The following is a 16,320-nucleotide window of genomic DNA, read 5'->3' on the forward strand; positions in this document are numbered from 1 at the left end:
TCTTTTTTATGGCTGAGTAATATTCCATTGTATATATGTACCACTTCTTCTTTATCCATTCATCCATGATGGACACCCAGGTTGCCTCCATGCATATATTATAAGTAAAACTGCAATGAACATGAGGATACACATTGTCCCTTTGAAGTAATGTTTTGGGTTTCTTTGAGTAAATACCCAGAAGTACTATTACTGGGTCCTTCTTTGTCTCTTGTTATAGACTTTGTTTTAAAGTCTATTTTGAATCTGGTATAAATATTGCTACTCCAGATTTTGTTGTTCGTTTGTTTTCATTTTCATGAACTATCTTTTTCTATGTCTTTACTCTCAGTATGTGTGTGTCTTTCGATCTGAATGAGTTTCTTGTAGGCAGCTATGTACCGGTCTTGTTTTCTTATCCATTCAACTACCCTATGTCTTTTGATTGGAGTATTTAATCCACTTACATTTAAACTGATTATTGATAGATACCTAATTATTGCCATTTTATTATTCACATTTTTTTTTATCTTCTCTGTTTGTTTGTTCTTCTTAAAGAAGTCCCTCTAACATTTCTAGTAATACTGGCTTGGTGGTAATGAATTCCTTTAGCTTTTTCTTGTCTGGAAAGCTCTTTATCTCTCCTTCCATTCTAAATGATACCCTTGCTGGGTAGAGTAGTCTTGGTTGTAGGCCCTCACTTTTCATTACTTCGAATATTTCCTGCCACTTCCTTGTTGCCTTCAAAATTTCTGTTGGGAAATAAGCTGACAGTCTTATGAGAGCTCCCTTGTAGGTAACTAACTGCTTTTCTTTTGCTGCTTTTAGTATTCTCTCTTTGTCTTTAACCTTTGGCAATTTAATTATAATATGTCTTGGTATAGGCCTCTTCAGTTTCATCTTGTTTGGTATTCTCTGTATTTCCTGGGCTTGTACATCTATTTTCTTTGCCAGGTTAGTGAAGTTTTCAGTTGTTATATCTTAAAATAGGTTTTCAGTTCCTTGCTCTCTCTCGTCTCCTTCTGGTACGCTTGTGATGTGAATTTTGGTATGACTGATGTCCCCTGATGTCACAGAGACCCCTTAAACTATCCTCTTTTTTTTTTTTTTTAATTCTTTTTGCTGTTCTGATTGGGTGTTTTCTGCTACCTTAATATTCAAATCATTGATTAATCCTCTGCTTCATGTAATCTGTTGATTCCCTTTAATATATGCTTTATTTCAGTTATTGTATTCTTCTTTTCTGACTGGTTCTTTTTTATGTTTTCTATCTCCATTTTTATGCTTTCTATCTCTTTGTTGAAGTTCTCTCTGAGATCATCAAGCATCTTTATAATCAGTGTTTTGAACTTTACATCTGGTAGATTGTTGTCTCCATTGTGTTTAGTTATTTTTCTGCAGCTTTGTTCTGTTCTTTTATTTGGGACATGTTTCTTTGTCTCCCCATTTTGACTGTTTCCCTGTGTTTGTGTCTATGTATTAGGTAGGTCTGCTATGTTTCCCAGTCTTAGTAGTGGGGCCTTATGTACTAGGAGTGCTGTGGTGCTCAGTGGCATAGTCTCTCTGATTACCTGAGTCAGGTGCTCCAGGTGGGTCCCTTCTGTGAGTTGTGTGTACCCTCCTCTTGTAGTCGATCCTTGATTGCTTTTTGCACATCAGTGGGAGGGATTGACTCTTAGTCTGATTGGTTGTGAGTGGTCTGTGACTACAATGGAGGAGCTGTTGTGCAGGGGCTGACCCCATGGAGCAGGATTCCCTTTAGCAGGGCTCTGGTGCCAGCCCAGTCTGCACTTTGGGTGTGTCATTTGTAGAGGTGATTGGGTGGTGCTCTGCTGTAGTCTGAGGCCAGCCACTGGGTGTGCTTGTTCTAGGGTCTCTTGGGAGGGGCCCTGTTTCAGGCCAAGGTCAGCTGCTGTCTGTGCCCTACCCAGGGAAACTTGGCGTAAGCTGCAAAGTGACCTGCAGATGGTTGCCACATGTCCTGGGCTTGGAGGTGCCTCCCAGAGCACTTTCTACACACACTGTCACTTATGCAAGAACCAATATCAGACAGAGCTATAAAGGCATAATTTTTTTAAAGCTCTATAAATTTTTAAGCTAATTTATTCATTTCTATAAGTACTTGACCCAACAAATAAATAAGGGAACTTGATGAACCAAACAAAAATATATTAATTTCAACAGACAACATTAACGCAAAATCTGGAACACACAAAAATTTCATGACTTTAAATTCTTGACTCCAGAATATTTTATTTGATAGATGGAAATGGATTAAAATTATGAAGATCTGGTTGTTATCACATTAGAAAAATAAGACATTATTTTTACTATTAGGAAGAAAAAGGAGAAATCCTGATCAATTATACATTAAAATATATTAGTTATTTTTAGTTAAAGGAACAATTTGAATCAGTCACAAATAAATAGTATTATATCAAAATTTTATACTAATCTCCCAGATTAGTGTGTTTGTACTTAGTGAAAGTCTATTTTATTTCTTAGGCAGATTATTTTTCCCTCTCTGAGCTTTGTTTACACAAATGTTGACTATATTTGCATAATCTCATTTCCTTTACTTATATTTTGATCCTGTGTTCTATCCTCATGGGATAACACTTTCTACTTCTAAATCTCTTCTTAAATTTTTAAAAAACATTTTGTATTTTCCGTCCATTTTTATTTTCTTTTGCTTGCTTATAATAAAACAATTATTCTTATTTTCTGTAAGATTAAAACATTTTATCTTTATGACTATGTAATTGATTACATTTTAGGAAATTTCCATTATCTGGAGGAGTATTTCTTTTTTACTTTTTACTACTTGAATTCTATGATAAATTTTTAAATCAAACAATAAATGACCATAACAGTACATTGTGGTGTGTGAGAGCTTATAATGGTTTTAAAGAGATATTTGGACTTATAAATTCCCAAAAGAAAATAAATAACTGAAGAGTTGGATCAGTAGCAGACAATAAACACATATATACTATTTCATTAAATTTTATATATTTTATGAATATATAACACATTCATAAATAATACCTTGTAAAAAGGATATGGAATGTATTGGGGTGGGGGAGATGGTGGCTATTTTATGTATGGAAGCCAGGGAAAGTGTCTCTGGGAAGGAGCTATTTGAACAGACCTGAAGGATAGAAGGGAGCAAACCATGGGGATTTTCAAAAGAAGAACATTCCAGGTAGGAGGAGCAGCAAGTACAATTGCCCTGAGAAGTAAATGCATTTTGTTGTGTTCAAGGAATACTGAAGAGGCCAATGTGGCCAGAGAAAGGAAAACTGGGGATAATGGAGGGACAGGAGATGTGAGGCAGTGGGATTGTGAAGGTTATGTAAAGTCTTACAGGCAGGTGACCATATATCGCAGCTTGCCCAGGTGAGGCTCAGTTTGGACTCTTGTCCTGGTGTCATTCTCAAAAAATGTTCTGGTTTGGATCACTGAAATCTTTCAGTGGTGACTTGGACCAGATGGTAGCAACAGAGGTAGTTCAGAGGTGGTTGGGTATTGCATAAATTTTGAATGTAGAGCCTTTCCATGGAAAAGTCACTTTGCTTTACTACTTTTGCGTTTAGTTAAAAGTGAATATTGTGATTTCTCCTTTAAAGACATCCTGAGGATTGACTTGTGACAGAACCACAAGATTCCACATGTTGACTATGTGTTAGCAAATTTGTTTACATATTTTGTCATATTAAATTGGTGTATTAACATGGAGGCAGCATTCATATAAAATAGGTTGTTACTAGATTGTTTTCTTTCATTAAATAAGCTACAAATATTTTATTTTAAAACTATCTCTTGGCACTCATTTAAATATAAAAGACTACAATGATTTCAAGTGTGTTCTTTCCATCTAACCAATATGTATTAATTTGAATAATATGAAATTGCCAATTCGTAGTTCAAAAATAGTCAAGCATATGCCATTTGTTATATTTCAATTTAATATATTAAAAAAGGAACAACTAGACACTAAGGAAAGAAGCTCAGGAGACCTAAGGAGGCTCTGGAGTGGGGTTTTGTGAGAGAAAAAAATCATGTATTTAATCCAATCAAAAATCCCTAGTTTCTTAACACTTTCAAAAATGCACTTAGTCCATTGTTTTCCTCTTGACCAGAATAAGCATTGAGGAGGAAGTATGTCACTATAAACAGACTGTGGTTTTATGGGACGGAAATCACATTTTCCCTTCAGAGAAAGATTTTCCCTCTTGGGGAATATTTTCTGCAGAGGCAACAAATAAACATTTATCAGAGTCACCATAGTAAGTTAGATGTTGGGGATACAACAATGAGCAATTAGCAAGGTGTGTCTTTTGCCTTTAAAAATTTTATTCAAAGCAAAACAACATTAATAAAGGGAAACAGTTGGAGAAAGACATGTAAAAGACTAACTAAATGATAATTCCATCACCTGGCACAGTGCCTAGAACATAGCAGGGAAGCACACAGTTTATTAAGTGAATAAATGCTGTATTGGTCTATAAATATAGCATGGGATCACAGTGCAGGAAGTAATTAATTTTGTCTTTAAGGGTGGTCTAGGAGAGTTTAGTTTTTATATTTAATTACACATGATGTCATATATACTGAATTTACATTGTCTTTCATTTCCATTTTAATACTTATTTTCATTTCTTCCTCAAAACATTGCCTTGCTGAGGCAGCCGTGTTTTATTTTCTCACAGCATTTAGCATAGTCCTGAGTAAATAGCTGATGATCAATAAACTCGTGCTGATGCTATCATTCCCTAGGATTGCTTCTGCTTTAATGCAGCTATCTCCTCTCCTCAAATTAACTTAATGTTCATTTGGAGAAGCATGTGTCTCAACAATAAGTCACAGCATGTTAAGGAGTGAGTGATATTCAGTGGAGAAGGCCAAGTAGATGGCAGGGATATAGGTATGTAGAAAAGAAGACCATGTAGAGTACACATTGGGGGCATGAGCCTTCAAGGTGGAAAGCTCAATTGTTTGGTCTCCCATACACCATTTGTGTGATCTTAAGAAGTTACTTAACCTCTCTGATCTAGTATTCATTTGCATGATGAGGATAATAATACTTGCCTTGTACAGTTATTTGAGGAAGAAATAAGAGGCTTATAAAATGCATAACACATTGCTGTTATGTAGGTATGTAGTTATATAAAAATGTCAGCCAGAGGTAAAAATGTGTGAAGTGAAAATTATACAGTTATGTCTACAAGACTATTATGATCTGTAATGCACAAATTTCACATATTCTAAAAATTCACATTATATTTTACAGTGCTTCCCAATGTGGCCATGCATGCTATTTGTCACTGAATTTAAGTAATGCCTCTCCCATTCTGTAACTGTTTTGTTGGAAAGACTCAGAAAGACTGAGGACTACTTACTTTATTAACAAGGACTAAAAAACTTTTGTCTATTAAGTACTTAAATCAATTATTGCTTCTCAGTTTTTGCTGAACATTGGAATCACCTGGGAGTCTTTAAAAAAAATTCCAAAGGATGGCCGCCTTTAGACATTTGATTCAATCCCTGGACATGGAGATTTTGTTAAAAGCTTCCCAAGAGATCCTAATAGACAGAAAAGTTTAGGAATCATTTCTCTAATTATATAAAAATTGATAAAGAGACACATTAAAAGGACCTAGTTGTCATAGGTTCTATAAGAATAAAAATAGACAAGCAAATAACAATTCAGTTGATTCCAGTTTTTAATTTTTTAGGTAAAATGTGTTTAAAGATTATGCAGATATTTCTGTCCTTCTAGGCTCCTTTTCTTCAAAAATTAATGAAAATTCACCACTGGCAGCACACAGAAGTTATTTTGAGGATGAGCGAAGTTTTTCATCAAGACTAATGACTTCAAGATTGTTTTAAAAATAATCTTAAGAAGTGGTAAAGCGAAATTTCCTCCATAACTTTAAATAGGGCTTAAAGTTTTTATATCTTGATAGCTTGCCTATAGAGACATTAAGAAAAACAATTTATATCACCTATTTGTTGTAACCTTTTTCTTCCTTTAAAAATAAAAGCTGTCTTCCATATACAAAATGAGTTACTATTTATTTAACACTTATCATATGCCAGCAATCTAAAATATTACATCAAAATTGCCACAGTCATATAAGGTAGGAATTAGTTCCATTTTACAGATCAGGAGCATTTTAGTAAGTTGCATGTGGCCAAACAACACTGAAAGCGGCTCAGCCAAAATAGGAACCCAGGTCTTCAAGTTTACTGAGCCTGTGCCTTTTCCACACTTTCATACAAGCAGCACATTAGGACCACCCAGAGATCCAGAATCTCTCCTTTATTTTTGCAATTGAACAGGCTCAATTCTACTGAAGGTAAAAGTGGGCATGATTCTGTGTGGGGGAAGCCTGGGAAAGTCCAGGAGAATATCCTGGGGGCATGACTCTCATGTAGGTGGCCTGGAACTGCATCCGACCTCCCTGATTGCCTTGAGCCTTAACCTAACTGAATTCATGAAAAATTTACAGTAAATAACTGTATGAAATTCTTTTTGTTCTTGCAGTTCTTCAATGGGAAAAATGGCAAAGATGTTTAGTTTTATCCTTGTCACCACAACCCTGGTAATAAACAGGGAAAGCTGGGTAAGTTCATTACAAAAACTGTTGAATTTATAATGCTTGCTTTGACCTGAATTTTCATTTATTTTGCAGAAAACCTATAGTAAGTTTTCACTGAAAAAAATCTAAGGGGGGGAGGGGTTCACGGTGTGAGGGATGTAAAAATAAAATAAAATAAAATAAAATAAAATAAAATAAAATAAAATAAAATAAAATAAAATCTAAGGGGTGGGGAGAAATAAAAAAGTTTGTGGAAGTACCTCACACATAATAGGCACTTACCAAATACTTTTAAAAAATTTTTTAAGTAAAAATCAGTATTCACAACAAATAAGTAAAATCTTTTTTAATTTACTGGGGTTATTTGGGCAGTTGCATAATATAAGGAATTTAAAACTGTCCATTAAAATTGACCTTGGGCTTTCCAATATTGGACACTATTAGTGTAAACTAAACAGATTGTTTGAAAGTAATTACAATGACTGTGTGCCGTCTTTCATTCATGAGGAATAAAGTGAAAATAATCATTTGCTCCAAGTTATGGGAGAAAGAAAATTCATAAGCTTTAAATAAGCTTATTAAAACTGTATATCCAGTCACATAAAGATTGAACATACTTGCTCTGTAATCCCTTCAGCTATTTTTAAAATGCCTAGTCTACTATTTTTAACAATGTCACTACCAGTTTCCCACTATCAGAAAGCAAGACAGGATTCCTGACACCATAAAATGTTTTTGCTGTTCTTTCAATAGACATTTATGACTCGGGGGCCTGAGCAAATAACTCATTCAAAAAGGCTAAATCAAAGAGTGAGGAGGAGAGAACACTAAGAGCAATAAGAAATAGTCCTAGAGAAATACCTGGGGGAGATTCAGTGACTTGGACGAGGAGATGGGAGAGAGGAGGCCGATGGGAGAGAGGAGGCCTCTTTTACCTCTCCATTCTCTTGTTATATGACTTTCAGTTTCGAGGCTAAGTTGCTGTGTTTATATTCTAGTCCTTTACAGGAAAGCAGTGTACCTCTTTCCTTTGTCCCAAATTGGATATCTAATTGTGCTGTTCTGACTGCCTAGCAGAGTACCTGGAATACAGTACATCCTCATATTTATGGAATGAGTACAAGGTAGCACATAAAGATAGGAACAGGAAGTTACGCACATATAAATTGGGAAATATATCTGACTATAACGAAATGGCTATTTTAGGAAATAATGTATATAAAAGTAGTATGATGCACTTAGAGATTAAAAGTCATAATTTCTCAGAAGTGAACATCTATACTTATCACAGGAGATCATGAGATGGGCTGCAAATAGAGATGTCAAGGTAAAAATTGAAAAATGGCTAAAATTTGTCTTTTGTCCTTTTTTTTTTTTTTATAAACTACCCCTATTAACTCTCCCAACATTGAGCATTCGAGAGCCTTTATTAAAGTTTCTTGGCCTTAGCACCTCTTCCCAGGAGACTCACCTCTGCAACTGTCCTTCCCAATTCACCTCCCCATTTGCTTTATGTTTGGAGGGCTCTGCCACATTATCTTTGGAGTGGCTCAGATGCCACTTTAGAAAGGAGCTGATAAACTCTCTCACCGTGCAATATTCTTGGGTTATTTGCCTTTTTAGAGAAAATAAATGACTTAACTGGAACACTGAGTCTCCTCCCATCTCTTTTTAAAGTGATTGAGGAAAAAACAATAAATAATCAAAAAGTTAAAGTGACTCCAGTAGAATTTTCAGCAACAAGTAAATGGGTAAGATATTCAGGCCTAACTAGCGTCCCTAATGAAGGTGGCCATATGTTATCAGATTATAAGCATTCAATTATACTTGAAAACATTAACACCAAAAGATCATTCAAAAGCCTCGTTGATTTTACTCTTAAGAAAGCACTTACACAGCGTCATGCAGAGATTGAGAACAGAAACCTTGAACTTGATATAAATTCTGACTCCTCTTGCCCACTGGTGATTCTTGAGTCCATTCCTACCTTATGGAATCATTATGAGACTCAAATGCGACCACAATTCTAATGCTTTTAGCATAGTCATTGAGATTATTTTATTATATAATTTTTTACTTCTAGCACTTCAATATAAGCCATAATTTCTTATTCTTCAAATAACAAATAGTATTAGAATTTTCAAACTATTTTCTTGTTGAAAAATATTCTGAAATGGGAGTTGGGGACAAAATTGAATCATTAATTTATCCAACTTACTTGGAGCATTTATTTTCCATGGGAACAAGATGCATGTTACTTTGCAGGCTCTCGAGAACTGTCTCCAGGAGCAGGCACGTCTTAGAGCCCAGGTGCACCTGCTTGAGACCCGGGTCAAACAGCAACAAGTCAAGATCACACAGCTTTTGCATGAGAAGGAAATCCAGTTCCTGGAAAACGGAGAGGAGAGTAGTGTCATTGATCTTGGCGGCAAGAGGCAATATGCAGGTCAGAATCTATTTTTCTTAAGTGTTTCAATAACTTAAGTGCAGTGATGGTGCTAGTTATTCAATCACATCAGGTTTTGATAAAGAGCTTTTCCTATTCCAATTACAAGCAACATGAAGCATTATACCAAATTTGAATGTCTTCAACCATTTTTATCCTTTTTTTGTCTATTATCTCAGCAGGGGACATTTAATATCAATGCTCAATATTTGAGAATTTCTATAGTTTAATAAGAGACCAAGACAATAGATTGTTTAAATATCAGTGTGCAAGTGACAGATTATATTTGTGAAATTTTACAGTTGAGCTTTGCTTTTGTGTATCATTTCTTGTTACATTTATACAGTTTTTCCTTCTGAAACTCTAGTGTGCCTTAGGGCAATAAATAAGGTAATTGAATAAAAGATTAGAGAAGGAAAAAGAATGAGAATTATTTAGGAAATAAAAGAATTGTTTTTAAGTGTGTATTTTTATGGTTTGGCAATTTTCCTTTTGATGAAGCCAGTATTTTCCCCCAGAGACTAAATGATCTTCAACTGTCAACACATGTACACATCACTGCACATGTCATTATTCCCTGTAGAAAACTATTTACCTGACTTCCTGCAGGCATCTTTTAAAGTAGACAAACAGTAGTTGTCAGAAACAACAAGAAACAACTAGAGCACTTTGTTGATATATCTATTCCAGCTACTGCATGATGTTTTAAAATTTCTCTGTTTATGAATTTATGTTTGTCAATTAGCTGGGCTCTTTTAAGGTTTGGGGTGACGTTTAATGCACTTCCCTCCCTATTGCCTATTTGAGTGCCTGGAACATAGTAGCTCTTCATACTTATGAATGGAAAGCAAGGTAATACCTAGAGATGGGAATAGCAAGATAGTCAAATATAAATTGGAAAATACATTGGACTATAATTGAAAAGCTGTAGAGGCTAAAGAGATGCCAAGCTGATGAGAATAACACCGTCTTTATTTTGTGTTTTCAAATATACTCACCGGTGATGGATATAAGAGTGGTGAGGATCTTAGAACGTATGCTTCGATAAAATGCCCCCTTTTTCTCTCTTTACCAAGATCCTAATCTCTTTTTGCTCAGACCCTCTGTTGTTTAGCAACTTGATCCTTTATCCTAAATCCTTGGAGTAAAATTGCCCTTCCCCGTTAAGGATCAGAAGGAGGCCAGAGTCACTGGGAATGAGATATAAGGTGAAGATGGCCTGTGCCTCTGGAGCATGGTACAAAGAGGAAACAAAAACAGTTTGATAAAAACAGACTTGGAAAACAACAGGACTGCTTTAATGAGTCACAGGGCAAATAATTAGGAACTGGAACCTAAGAAGAGAACTAGTACAATGATTAGGCAAGACTGTGAAAGAAGGCTCTGGAAAGCCATTAAACCAGAAGCAGAATCTATAGCAATTCCTTGAAGACAATGATTCTCAGCCATTAGAATCACCTGGTGATGTTTTAAAATGCTCATAAAGAACTGTGAGGGGTTTGAGATTTTACTCTATTTGCAAACTAACAAGTTAACCTGTTATGGTTTCAGGGACTCTGGCAAAAGACAAGAGACTCCTAGGTCAGAAACACGTCCTTCATGCTTTCACCAGTATTCCTTGCCTGCAAATCCTAAGGAAGCAGTGTGGAGTGATTCAGGTGGAAAATGTGCAGGCAGTGGGCTATGTCACAGCTGAGGCACCCAGAGCTTAGGAAACATCAATCTTTTCTAATGGGTGATAAACAATCCTGCCCAACTTTTGCCCCAGAGGGAGATGTTCTCTTTATGAGTGGACAGCAAACAAACCTGCCATCTCCTCTAGAGGGAGACACTACCCTTATCTTCCAAGGCTGTTCACTATACAAACATCCCTGAAAACAGTATTTTATAACATATGCTCTGCTTGCAAAATACTCAGAATTGCAAGTGACCCATGCGAACCTGTCCACAAATACTGCCAAGGTTCCACTCCAGACCTTGGAGAAGTAAATGAGAATCTCTACAGGGGTGAAAAGGATTTGTGCTTTCACTGTTGGCTCTGGCTGAGATTGTTCAAGGCCAGAACCAGGTCATGTTTCTCACCAAATTTCTTCCCACAGGCTGAGAGGGCCAAGGTTTCCTGGGGTCACCTAGTAGAAAGCTTCACTTCTTTTCAGGAAGGAGGTGGGGTCTTGTGGCAGTTTGGTACCCTTTTCATTGCATGAAATTTGGGGCCTGGCTGTGATATAATCAGCTATCCACTCAGCAGGCTTCAGTTACCTATCCAGAGACTAGGGGAAATAGCAAAAGACACAGGTTGGAGGGTAAGATCTCACTCAGTTGATTGGGTCAGTCATTGTGGGTGACAGAAATGAGTCAGTGAGAAGGGGGTGATCAGAATAGTCAGGAGGCCATTTGATTGATGACCCCACCTTATGGGCTGAATTCTGTCCTCCACCACCCCCCATTTCATACACTGAAGCCCTAACAAACCCACTGACACCTTAATTTTTAGACTTTCATGCTCCAGAACTGAGAAAATGAATTTCTGTTGTTTAAGCCAGCCCATCTATGGTATTTTATCATGGCAGCCTTAGCAAACTAATACACCTTGCATTGCCTTAGATATCAGCTTCTGGCCTAGGAAGGTAGTACTTTTATAAAGAAATGTAACTAGAAGTACCCTTTATTCAGGGCTCTCCAGGGCTCGGGGAGTGTGAAACCAGACAGCCAGCCCATAAAATTGACATAACCGACTCCAATGATGAATGTCTGGAAGGCTCTTTATTGACAGTGAACTTTTCTAAGGGAACAGAACAGGCTCTGATAGTGACAGTGAGGAGAGTGCACATGAGCTCTGGGCTCCATCACAAGGGCCTGGATCCACCCTCTCTGTATGGCCCTGCTCTTTGTCACCCAAACACATATTAGCAGTCTATTTTTAAACCAAGGTGCTCTTATTGTTTAGAGAATGGACTGCAGCACTACTAGCAATGTTTCCTCAGACGAGTTATCATCTCTATGCCTCAATTTTCTCAGCTGAAAAACGCAGATAATAATGGTAGCTAGCTTATAGGATTGTTCTAAGGATTAAATGAATGAATACATATAAAGCATTTAGAACTGTGCCTGGCACATAGTATGTGCTCATAAGTATCGTTACCGTTTTTTTAATGTTTCAAAGATAAATTGCGTTACACAGGAAACTAGACATAAAACTAGGAAGGGATCCTAACAAAAATCAACAGATTTCTCTATCATATCTATTTCTCTTCCACTCCAATTTCCTTGGGGAAAATGGATATAAAATTTTTGCCATTTAAGTATGACACAACCTCCCACATGACCACGATTTGTTGCTGTCACCTTCAGCTCCATCTTGTTCTCTCTCTAGCCATCTAGGTCAGAAAGGGGGTCAGGCCTGAAGGAGGAGAGATCAGAGGAAGCAGAGATGGAAACCCCCAAGTACATGATTAAAGCTAGAGAAAAGAGGAAAGTGGGGTGGTACAAGAAGAGAGAGGAGAGTCTTTGATTCCAAGGATGGCCCCTCTTCTAGACCACAAGGACTCAAAGTGGAACCGTGAGGAGTTGAAAGTGTGTTTGGTGATGGAGGCAATTGCTCTGGCAGAGAGATTGTTAGCATTATGAGTGTGTTGGTTTTGTGGAAGCAGCATAGATATGGTGTCAGAAGTATATGGTGGAACCAGAATTTGGACATTATCTGTTGGAATGTGTCTCTTTTGCATATTACATTCCAGTTAAACTAAACGTATTTCAGTTTCTCAGCAGCACCCTGCTCTCCTGAGCTTTTGGAACTTTGCATTAGCCCTTTTCTCTATCTAGAACACAAACCTTTCCCCCTGGGCTGATTCATACTATTCATTCTTCCGATCCCAGTTTAGCTCTTCAAGAAACTTTGCCTGACCCTGAGGTCTGGATCGAGTACCACTTCTGTGCACTCCAAAAGCATCCTCTATTTTTCTGTCTTAGTACTAATCCTAGGGTATTGTCACTGCATGCTTAATATTTTCAGCACCTACCATGGTGACTGGCATATAGTAAATGTTCCATACATACAGAGAGTGCCAAAAAATGTATACATATTTTTAAAAAGGAAAACTATATTAAAATTGTAATACTCAATATATACCGATAACAAAAGATGAGTGCAAGTCATGTTTGACTTCTGCAATTGCAAGAGGTGCTCAAAGTGGTTACCATCAGCATTCAGACATTTCTGATTATGGTGAACTACTGCTTGAACAACGTTGACCAAAGTGTCCATATATTTTTTTTGGCACCCTCAGTATTTTTTAAATTTAATTGGTGGAACAGATCAGGTGAAAGAAACTGAGGGCAAATACTTCAAACTGACCCCTAGAGTAGAACAAGCTAGGTATTTGAATAACTGCTTGAGAGGAAGGCAACATGTTGGATATTCAAGGGACAAGCATACAGATATGTGAGTGCAAAGCTAGGTACAAAACTGACCCCAAGGACAACGAACTGGTGGATGCAGGAGAGGTACCATTATTCCAAATTCTAAACCAAGGTCCTGATTCAGGGTATCTATTTAGACACAATCTGAGCATGTTATCAACACAAATTCTAATGTCTGATAATGGCCAGAGGCAGACAAGTGCATGTTTGGTCCTAGGATTGTGCCACGTGCCATGAGAAGACTGAAGTTTAAGAGCTAAAAATCTGATCCCTGGGTTGGGAGTGCTGGGAATAGACCTTAGGAAACAAGAAGTCACCAAGGAGTAAGGCAAGAAATCAGTTACTAAGAAATTAAACTGTCAAGGTCAGAGCAGGACTGACTGCATAGAAGGAATTGGATAGAAGAGTCATATAGACAGGACCCAGACAAACCATTATATTGTGTGTGTGTGTGTGTGTGTGTGTGTGTGTGTTTCTTATAACATAACACTTAGAATAATGGAAGATAGACATTCTAGATGACTGTTTCTGGATATAACAGCTAAAAAGAAATCCAGAAGTCAGTAGATCCATGTTTAATATTCATCATATGTGGTGAAAGCATGAAGGAGGAATAAACTGTGAAATATAAATACAGTTCAATTGTGCTTTATTTTTCAGCATATAGGCAATAGTACTGGAGAGCCTACCAAAGGCAAACACTTGATAAATAAAATATATAACACATAAATTCTAATAAAATATGTATTATAGTATATATGTTATATATAATTATATATAATATGTATTATATAAAATATATAAGGACTTGCTCACACCAAAATTTATGGTTTTGGTCTCCTTAAATTTAAAAACATTAAATATCCATGTATGTGATCTACAGAAACAACAAATATCTATGTTCTTATTTACAAACTACTATATTGTTACTAAATTAGTTATTTTCCGAATTCTAGTTCATCTCATGGGAGACAACACCTAATTACATACAACCTAGCGATTTATGCAAACAATGCACAGATCACATGATTTCTATATAACCTAATTAAATGCATCATTTTTTAAGCTTTTGGGTGCTACTGAATTAGGTACCTAAATTAAAAGATTATAGTATAAAATTTGCACTCATCAGTGACAATCACAACAACCTATGGCATCACAACATCTGTTTAGCCGACAAAAGCACTGGCTTAACCCTGTTTCATTCCACAGGAGCTGTAAACTTTATGAAACAGTCAGTCTCTCGAGGCCATCTGTGATGTGGTTAAAGTATAGACTCAAGCCTGATTTCAAAGTCCAGCTGCCCATCGTGCTAGCTCAGGCCTTTTGGAAAGTTATTTTACCTCTATGTGCTTCATTCCTCATCTGTATAATAGGAATGATAATAATACCTGTTTCTTTGTTGAAAAGATTAAATGAGTTAATGTACATATACATGATTACCAAAGCATTTAGCTCAATAAATGTCAGCTATCTATCAATGTTATTAGAGGATTCCCCGCTATCCACAGGAAATACGTTCCAAGATCCTCAGTATACCTGAAATCCCAGTGCTAGACCCCATATAGACTATGTTTTTCCTATACATACATACTTTTTCACCCTAAGGAAGCAGTTTATGGCTTGTCTTTGGCAAGTCCGAATGGCCAGCATCACTTCTCTTGTGCTTTGGGGCCATTATGAAGTAAAATGAGGGTGACTTGATCACAAGTAGTGCGATACTCAGACAGTCAAACTGGTCACTGAGAAAGCTGCTAAGTGACTAATGGGTAGGGGGGCACCTGCAACATGCAGATGCTGGACAAAGGGATGATTCATGACCAGGCAGGACAGACGGACTGGGATTTGTGAGATTTCATCACACTACTCAGAATGGAGCACAATTTCAGACTTAGGAATTATTTCTGAAATTTTTCATTTAATATTTTTGGACTGCGGTTAACCACAGCTAACTAAAACAGTGTAAAGCAAAATGATGGATAGCTAGGGGGATTACTGTATATTGTTTCTCCCTGGTTTTCAGAGGAGGGAGCCCACTCAGCCCACCCTACAAGAATACTGTACCCTCCAAGGAACCAACTTCCTTTTTCCTCTTACGTTTCCTTCTTATGTCTCCTGGGAGTTGAGAATGATGGTGGCAGGGCCAGTTCTGGCGTTTCCCAACATGTCCTACGGAAAAGAAGAAGCTGGCCTTCTGTTGAGTTTACAATGTGGAATGCTTAGTGCCTTTAGTTCTTAGCTTTGAGCTCAGCCAACATTCTGGTACAAGAAGAAAAAGTCCATTTGGCAGATTATCCCATCACTTTATGAAGTTTAAGCATTTAGCCTTCCAACATAGCTTGTTTTCTGCATGATCAGAGAAAGTACTGACCGCACCCAGTTTAACACAATGTTTGTCAAACCTGGCAGGAAGCCCTTGATTCACTTCAGTATTATGTAAGTATTCAAAAATCCTTCTTTTTTAACTTCCACGAACACAGAGCTCTTTAGTCCATCCCCTCTCCTGTCTATTCTCCAGGGGGTTGAGTGGGTCAAAACATTTTGAAAATTATTGTTTTAGAAGGCAGCTATGCTCACCACTATACCACCAACGCCACACTAAGTCGAGAACCATATGATTTCACTCATATGTGGGATATAAAACTGAAAGGTAAAAACAAACAAGGGAAACAAACAAAAACCCATAGACACAGACAACAGTTTAGTGGTTCTGAGAGAGGAAAGGGGGGAGGAAAGGGTGGTAAAGAGGGTAAAGGGCATCAAATATATGGTGATAGAAGGGAAACCGACTCTGGGTGGTGAGCACACAATGCAATATATAGCAGATGTATTATAGAACTGAACGTTTGGAGCCTATATAATTTTACTAAC

At 37.1% G+C, this 16,320-nt stretch overlaps 1 protein-coding gene across 4 annotated transcripts in view; it reads left to right on the top strand.

Moving 5' to 3' along the window:
- FGL1 (fibrinogen like 1) overlaps window positions 1–16,320 on the top strand; it is a 49,895-nt gene that overhangs the window by 22,736 nt on the left and 10,839 nt on the right. For all 4 annotated transcript variants that reach the window (XM_081047174.1, XM_081047175.1, XM_081047176.1 and 1 more), the window contains 2 exons: window positions 6,530–6,608; window positions 8,850–9,030. In XM_081047174.1, the coding sequence (XP_080903300.1) occupies window positions 6,537–6,608; window positions 8,850–9,030 (253 nt within the window). In that variant the 5' untranslated portion in view covers window positions 6,530–6,536. The remainder of the gene's footprint in view (window positions 1–6,529; window positions 6,609–8,849; window positions 9,031–16,320) is intronic.

Source organism: Rhinolophus hipposideros, assembly GCF_964194185.1.
Source record: "Rhinolophus hipposideros genome assembly, chromosome: 4".
Classification (NCBI taxonomy): Eukaryota; Metazoa; Chordata; class Mammalia; order Chiroptera; family Rhinolophidae; genus Rhinolophus; species Rhinolophus hipposideros.